The 8,976-nt window shown below is 33.1% G+C and overlaps 1 protein-coding gene across 1 annotated transcript; it reads left to right on the plus strand.

The window, feature by feature from the left end:
• Positions 1-1,874: 1,874 nt before the first annotated feature.
• LOC139499380 (tubulin alpha-1A chain-like) lies at positions 1,875-5,068 on the plus strand. Its single transcript, XM_071288067.1, has 3 exons — positions 1,875-2,071; positions 2,453-2,675; positions 3,797-5,068. The coding sequence occupies exons 1-3, from the start codon at positions 2,069-2,071 to the stop codon at positions 4,924-4,926; spliced, it is 1,356 nt and encodes a 451-aa protein (XP_071144168.1). The 5' UTR covers positions 1,875-2,068; the 3' UTR covers positions 4,927-5,068.
• The last annotated feature ends 3,908 nt before the right edge of the window (positions 5,069-8,976 follow it).

An 8,976-nucleotide genomic window follows, 5' to 3' on the forward strand; every position in this document is an offset into this window, starting at 1 on the left:
TTGAATAATAAGGACAAATAAACTATGTCGATTTGCATATCGACTGGAACTTCGGATATATTTTTTTTCTAAGAGTTATGTCCCTTTGACCTTATATTTTTTTTGCCTACATATACTACTGTGACAGTGACAGTTTGTCCATGCAACTCTTCTGAAACCTCACTTCATGATTTGATGAAACTTTGTCGATTAGAATGACATACTATGTAGATGTACATATCTACAGAAAATTTTGATTCAGTAGGTTGATGGAGTGATGACTTATAAAAAAGAAAGATGACCAAAGACCTCTAAATGTTTGTTTTTATGGTTTCGTGTTATTGAGTAAATGTCATACTAATATGACTGAAAAATTAATAAATAATTCAGTCCTGACTAAACTTCCAAAAACCGAATCGCAGCAGAGCACGGATATTACAAAGTTTGATAGTTTCTCCACCTCCCTTATATATATTTGGTGTTTGATGAACTTTGTATCAAATCGTTAAATAAAGAACTTTATAAGTTAGTAAATAAAATTAAAAAAAATATAGTAATTTTGGTGTCTTTGGTTTACTATTATTATAGAAAACTTAAAATGAAGATCTGGAATAAATATTGGGAAAGATTTTACTCAACACATTAAACTTGGAATTTCGTAAACTTATGACAAAATATGTGATGACAATCCGTTAAACTTGAATTGATCAACCTCGCAATTTTACACCATGTAATGTTTGCTCTATTGAAGATAGCCTTTCGTTTCTTCTTTCATTGCGAAAGAAAAAAATGTAAGAAACAGTTACTGCACTAATATTGTTTCTCAAAATACAAAATTTATATTTATATTTATATTCAGGTTTATATAACCTTCGGAATTCTTCTCCGTGATAATATAAAAATGTAGATAGTGGCTTGTCTAAAATATGCACGAAATATTGATACATTATAACGAGTTCATGCTTTTAAAAAATTTTATTTGGGATTTTTTGTAATTTGGATAGAACTGAAGTGTTAGTACAGATACATGTATGATAAATAAAATATGAGGTTTTGAATCGAATTTGTGAAAATAAATGTGATACCTTTAGAGATGTTATTTCGAGGCTTTCAAATGAAATAGAATAGTTAATCGCAAATGTGCTCAGTGGTGGATTCAGAGGGGGCATCCCTCCCCTTTCTTCGACTAAATAATATCCTTTATATGTTTCATAGAATCGTTTAAAAATCGCCTCGCTACGCTCGCCAATTTCCCCCCATCTTTCGCGATTATGCGCACCATTTTCTCGGATCCCGAATCCGCGGCTGGTAAAAATAATTCATCGTCATTTTCGAAATACAGTACATAAATATATATTACCTTTAACTATCCTTCTACTTATTGTTTTATTTCTATGTGTTCTCGATGTCGCCTATATGACTCCTACTGAATTACATATGCAATTTCTAGATAGAGATTACTTGATGTTCATTCTAATGACGAGTACTGACTCAAACCTTAATATAAGGCAACAAATTTTCTTTTATTTTTTATCCTTTTTTATTTTTTATTCCTACATTTAAAAACTCGTAAAATGACAAATAAAACACCTGTTATCGACAGTAATTATTTCCAGTAGTTTCCTATAAGTTTTGTCCATGATAATCGATGTATTAATCTTTCAGCTCCATTTGACCTATTTGTTGCTAGAACAACTTTAAAACAGTTACAATGGTTAGTTAGATGTTGGCTTACGATAGACGACTACGCGACGTCCAAAATCTTTTAATTTATCTTATTAACAATGATTAATTTAACTTCAGTAGACTTTGATCAATAGAAGGGTCAAAACGATTTAAAACCAATGCAGAATTTGTCACCCGTCCATTACGATATGTTTGATAAGAGTATGATTAATACAGAGACGAGTTTTGGTTCTTTTGGTACTATGGAGATGTCAAACACGACTGAACAAGAGTTTTCCGGAATATAAAACCGACTGGCGGTCCGATATTGGCATTTCACAAGGTACCTCTCACAAGTGACGCATTGCTGTCTAAAGTGAGTTTTCTTGGTTGATCTTGGATACTAGTCTATTTAATTTTAAACATGGTAAGTAACTTTTGTACACTTTAATCGATTTTATTATTTTTTATAGATTGTAAAATATGCTTATTCAAATATAACTGTCAAATATAAAGATAGTTATTAAAAGTCTTTTGTAGATATCTGTCTTCTTATTTTTTTGTTAAAGTTGATCGATTTGATGTATAACAATTGCTGAACTGATATTTCGTTTGTTTTCTTCTCTCATATTTTTGCTAACTTAAAAACATCACACTGCTAACTGCATTACTGGAAGACTGCATTTTTCGAAACAAGAACGACCAACCAACTAGGTCTATTCTTTGTCCTTTAATGACCTTCAATACACATTTGAATTTCATCCGTCATTGGAGATTCATTATCTTATATTGCATTTGTTTTTTTCAGAGGGAATGTATTTCTATCCACGTCGGACAGGCCGGAGTCCAGTGCGGTAATGCCTGCTGGGAACTGTACTGTTTGGAGCACGGAATCCAGCCCGATGGTCAGATGCCCTCAGACAAAACCATTGGAGGCGGTGATGACTCCTTCAACACCTTCTTCAGTGAGACCGGAGCTGGCAAACACGTACCCAGGGCTGTCTTTGTTGATCTGGAACCAACTGTAGTCGGTAAGTTTAAAATAAGAGTATATTGTTTTATTACAAAAAAACAAAAACAAAAAACTAATGATTTTAAGTAATGTGAAATATGTCTATTCATGAAATTAGTAAGTGTAAACTATTCATATCTGATAGAATGGGTGTCCTGAACTTGCAGTGAAGTGTTTAAAAGGTTTTGATCCGGAAGCCTCGCCTTGCAATGACAAAGAGATGACGGACAGCAGTAAAAAACGCTGTTCCTTTGCTTTTTGGATTTTTTAAAGTTTTTGTCGAGACGGAGTGCATGTAGGAAGTTTAAGTCGAAAAGTAATGCACCTTGTCCCTTCGTTTTGTTTAGCAGAATACACTCGCATAAAGAAAAGATAAAAGTGGTCTTAAAAATTAAACATACAGAAATGAAGACCCCCCTGGCCCCTACCTAAACCACGTGACCTAAACCCTCTTTTATGACAAGAAAGAAATTTGATAAATATGGATAATAAATCTCTGTACGAAATCATAAATCTTGGATTGAAAACCCTTCTGTTATAAACGATAACAATTTATATCTTTTTATTGGATACACGATTGCATAATGTAAATCAATAAAACGTTTACATACCTGTTTTCAATGACAAAAAAAGTAAACTTTACTCTTTTAAATGTTTCGACCTACTTTCCCGTTTTTGAAATACTTTTGAATAGACAAACTTTAGTCCTATTGACATAGGTTTGCGTTTATTTACACATGTCTGTCCTCAAATACTGTATTGAGTAGGCATTATGAGCTATCTAAATAAAATGTTTACATTGCCATTTTTACATGTTTATTCACAAAGATATGCATTTAACTAAGGACAATTTGTTTAAGATTGATAAATAATTTTCTTTTGAATATATACGTTAATGACATATATGCTGAGACCCGAGTATGTTGTTTTATCTAAATTATTCAACTTTTTTTTTATTATACATATCTATCGTACCATTTCGAAATAAGTCGAGATGAAATCTTTTGTTTATAATACCAACACATTTTCAATTCATTATTTCGAACCCTCGTTTTTATAGAATTCTGATAAATATTTGGGTTTTTCATGTAAAACTTTTTCAACACATTTAATTAATCGACAGTTAAATTTGCATTTCAGATGAGGTCAGAACTGGTACATACCGTCAACTTTTCCATCCAGAACAACTTATCACCGGAAAGGAGGATGCTGCCAATAATTACGCAAGAGGTCACTACACAATTGGAAAAGAAATCGTCGATCTGGTCTTGGACAGAATCCGTAAATTGGCTGATCAATGTACTGGTCTCCAGGGATTCCTCATCTTCCACAGCTTTGGTGGTGGTACCGGATCAGGATTCACATCACTCCTCATGGAACGTCTCAGTGTTGATTACGGAAAGAAATCAAAACTGGAATTCGCCATCTACCCAGCCCCACAAGTCTCCACTGCCGTCGTAGAACCATACAACTCCATCTTGACCACTCACACAACTCTTGAACACTCCGACTGCGCATTCATGGTAGACAACGAAGCCATCTACGATATCTGCAGACGTAACTTGGACATTGAAAGACCAACATACACAAATCTTAACCGTTTGATTGCACAGATCGTCAGCTCAATTACTGCCTCCCTGAGATTTGATGGTGCTTTGAACGTCGATTTGACTGAGTTCCAGACCAACTTGGTACCTTACCCACGTATCCATTTCCCATTGGCTACATATGCACCAGTCATCTCTGCCGAGAAAGCCTACCACGAACAGCTCTCTGTTGCTGAGATCACTAACGCAACATTTGAGCCAGCAAATCAATTGGTAAAATGCGACCCACGTCATGGTAAATATATGGCTTGCTGTATGTTGTACAGAGGAGATGTTGTTCCTAAAGATGTCAACGCCGCCATTGCTACCATCAAGACAAAGAGAACCATCCAGTTCGTCGATTGGTGTCCAACTGGTTTCAAAGTCGGAATCAATTACCAACCACCAACTGTTGTACCAGGAGGTGACTTGGCTAAAGTACAGAGAGCCGTCTGCATGTTGAGCAACACAACCGCCATTGCTGAGGCATGGGCCCGTCTTGACCACAAATTCGACTTGATGTACGCCAAACGTGCTTTCGTCCATTGGTACGTCGGAGAAGGTATGGAGGAAGGAGAATTCTCAGAAGCCCGTGAAGATTTGGCTGCTCTGGAGAAGGATTACGAAGAAGTCGGTGTAGATTCAGTAGAAGGTGAAGGAGAGGAAGAAGGAGAAGAATATTAAACTGACTGAATGATAATTAAAAAAGACAGTTGTTCCAAAAAATAAATAAATTTAAGCACAACGAGTTATTACAGTGTGAGTCTTGTGATTTATAACTTGACTGATAACTGACATAACTGCGTTTGCCTTAATATTTATATTACTTCTATTTCTAATTAACTTTCATAATCTTTATAATTATTTGTCGTTCTCTTCCATACAAATATCTATGTACAAACAAAAACAAACCAAAAACCAAAAAAACTTGCAAATCAGAACCACCAAAAACAAGAAAGGATAGCATGAAAATTCAACACTCACGTAACACTCAAAGTAAAGTCAGTGCTCCTGTATGGTAAGCATATGACAAACATTGAAATACGCAGAACATGATTTAATTAGATATTCAAGGAATATTCGACATATTTGAAGCTTGACACTGAATTTCAGATATGTAATGCTACATTTGTGTTAAATATGAAGACGTGGTATGCCTCCCAATGAGACAACTTTCCATCAAAGACCAAATGACGTAGAAGTACAGCCCTCAACAATGAGCAAATCAAATACCACATTGGAAGCTACAATAGGCCTCGGCATTACAAATGAGACAATTCAAACGAGAAAACACAATGCTTATATAAAAACAGTTCGTGTTCGACTGCTGGGTATGATGTTCCTTCGGTATCTTTCACCTGTCTTTAACAGACTCTTGACTTTGGATAGGCACATACATATTGCAATTTATCATTTGAAATGCAATATCTGAAGAATCTACTATTATTATATGCTGATCAGACTTTTCCATGACCATACAACTTTGGTGTTGGTATTATCATTTGCTGCATTAGTCCACTGTTTACATCAGGTTCTTGTAACTCAAGCTTAAAAAGTAAAAGCTTAGCAAAATCTTGCTATGATAAAAAAAAACCGTTGTGAACGGAAATCAAATAACATTCGTTCACATTGAGTCTGATGGAAAGTGGAAAATTCGACACCAATAATTTTGCCACGTCTTAAAAGTATCGTGTAGTGTTGCGAAGCTATTAGTTTCATACAATATTCATGCCATTATTACATTACAAATATCATTTTTGGATGTGATAAAGATCCTTTTGGATAGAATGAGTTATAGAATTTTTAACATGTCCTTGACAGGAGAAGATATTGAATACAAAAAAAAGTATGAATATTCAAGATTCGATTCGCGAATTTAAATAATTTTGCTTTTATTGATTTACCATACTATATATGATGTCTGGTCACATTCATGGGACAAATATGAACAAGTTTCTGATACTTCATCTGGCTATGTATGCACATACTTGAAATACATATTACTGCTAATGATCCTAAATCCAAATAATATACAAAAACCAGCCATGCCAAGGGCACATCACATACTACCCTGCATTACAATTGTTGTTAGAACTGTCACGGATATTAAAAAGAATCATCTTATAACAAGTTAGTATTAAATGTCTGTACAGGAAGGCATGAATGAGGATATTCATATGCAAAGGAATATTGTGTAAACAATGAATGTTAAAAGTCCAATAAGTCTCACAACAAACCGTAAAGTTTCAAAATTCAAATAGTCTTGATTCACCACAACCAACATTAAATGTAAAGGTTGTAGTAAAATGACGCAAGCATACTTGGTCTATAATCAAACCGACTGTCAAAGTTCCATAACCGTGGTATATCTAACCATAATTCATATATAAATGAATTGTGAATCTATTAATCCATTTGAATGAAATTGATAAAGCAGGGTATTTATTTCTCAACCTAAGTGCTTTTTGGCTCACCTTTCTTAATGAAATAGAAATATAAGCTTTTACTTGGCGTCCCTTGTCGTCCGTCATCCGTCCGGTGTCAACTATTTCAAAGATCTCCTCTGAAACTAATGAACCAATTCCAACTAAACTTAAACTGAATGATCATGATGGCATCTAAAATAAAGTTTGTGTTTTCTTTTCTGTTTGTAAAAAAAAACGGGCCTCCATGTCTTAGAATAGAACATATGGATAAAATGCAGTGTTTGACTTGTATTTCAAAAACTAAAGCATTTAAAGCAAATCTGACGGAGGTAAAACTGTTCATTAGGCCAAGCTCTGAAACTACTGTACCATATTAAACCAAACTTATGCTGAATGATTTTTAAGTTATCTAGAATAAAATTTATTTCTTTTTTTTCTGTTTTCTCGGAAAACATTGCCACCATGGCTAAAATAGAACATAGGGAAAATACAGTTTTGACTTATATCTCAAAAACTAAAGCATTTAAAACAAATCATACAAGAAGTCAAAGCATGCATTAGGTTCAGTTCTATATGACATGAAATTATATGTCCAATCAGGTATCTGAATTTTAGGTTAATTCCTCTGAAATGATATTTTAAGGAAATCTTATTTTCTTAAATATTATAATAAATTAAAAAAAAATGAAAACAGCAAAACAGTTAAGCAAAGTAAGCTCTACAAATAATTTTAATGACCAAAAATGGCAATTGAACCCTTAAGGAGTTATTGCCCTTTAAACAAAAATCTCAATTTGTTCATCGATATAAAAAAGAAAATGTGGTAAGATTGCCAGTGTGACAACACCTCGCAAGAGACCAAATGACACAGTGACAGTAAGTAACAGCTTAAGGTCTTCTTCAATGAGTTTGATTATTTAAAAAAAAAAAAAAACATTTCGTTTGAAACTGCTGAATCAATTTCAGCCAAATTTGGGCTGAATGAGTTTCAGAATATCGAATATAAAATCTTGTATTTTATTTCCTTGTACGTCAAGAAACATATCCACTATGTCTTAAATGGAATATAGGAGTAAAAAAGCATTGTTTTTCTTTTGAAGAAAATGTGACAGATTAAGAGATGATTTAAGTGGCATTTTTAAGCCACTCAATACCCCCCAAAAAATCATTGATGAAAGATCTTTAGGCAAAAATTAAGGTGAGCGATTGCGGCTCTCATAAATGTCTTTTATGGTTTTTTTCATATATATATTACTTAATATAACATGAGTGTCAAATCGGAACACACCTAGAACAGTTTATTTTTTGTATATTGGTTAAGTTATTTTTGCTCTACAATGAACACTTCTTTCCAACAATGACGACACACCAAGTGACGTTACTTTTCGTGTCGTCAGTTTTTTACTTTCATGTTTATTGATGACATATTAAGAGTTCTTCTTTCCCTCTTGTGAAGCTTTAAAAAATCTATGGTCATGACAACATACTTTGCATTGGAATATTTTAAAAGACTATATACAAATAAAAATTGTTTGTAAAAAAGCACCATCCTACATTTTATGTCTCTGTACTCTATATTTATAATGGACTCCATTTGTTTTTTCCCAATGATTGATGAGATTTGAATATCGTATAACACCTTTGACATAATTTACAGCATCCCTTATATCAAGTATACATAGCATTGTTACTTTAAGATAGGAATTATTGAGAATGGCATACCTTATAAAAAGGCTGAAAAACACAACAGGTAAGTAGTTTCCCATAAAAAAAGAGAAATCAAGTTTGTCTACGTTTGAATTTACAAAATATTATCTACTGAAGTTATTCACATTAAAATTAAATCTTATGTTGCATGTTAACAGATCATCATCGATTTATAAAGTATCATAACGCTTAAAAGATGCGTATCCTTTTCATAAAATGAATTCTTATAATATTTCAATTAATTAATTGTATCTGGACAGAAGAACCAATCGGATACTTACATGATGGCTCATTGACTATCCTCATTGAATAATTCATTTGTGGGCTTCAAATATCATTTGATAGAATTAATACAATATAAGTGCAAGAAAGATTGACAGTCTTGTGCGTTTGAGGTTCTGAAATGTAAGTTTTCATTTTATTATTTACATTATGAATTTGTATTGTTCATGATTAGGTTGATGCTACGTGTATTAGAATAAAATAATTTAGAGAAAATTTAACATTTGCATCTGATGTCTTCTTTCAGTCTCTTAATGTGTTTCCAATTTTACTGAATTTAAACCATGCATCAATAATTTTATTCTTTTGTTCCTCCCTG

Source organism: Mytilus edulis, chromosome 1 (genome assembly GCF_963676685.1).
Source record: "Mytilus edulis chromosome 1, xbMytEdul2.2, whole genome shotgun sequence".
NCBI lineage: Eukaryota > Metazoa > Mollusca > Bivalvia > Mytilida > Mytilidae > Mytilus > Mytilus edulis.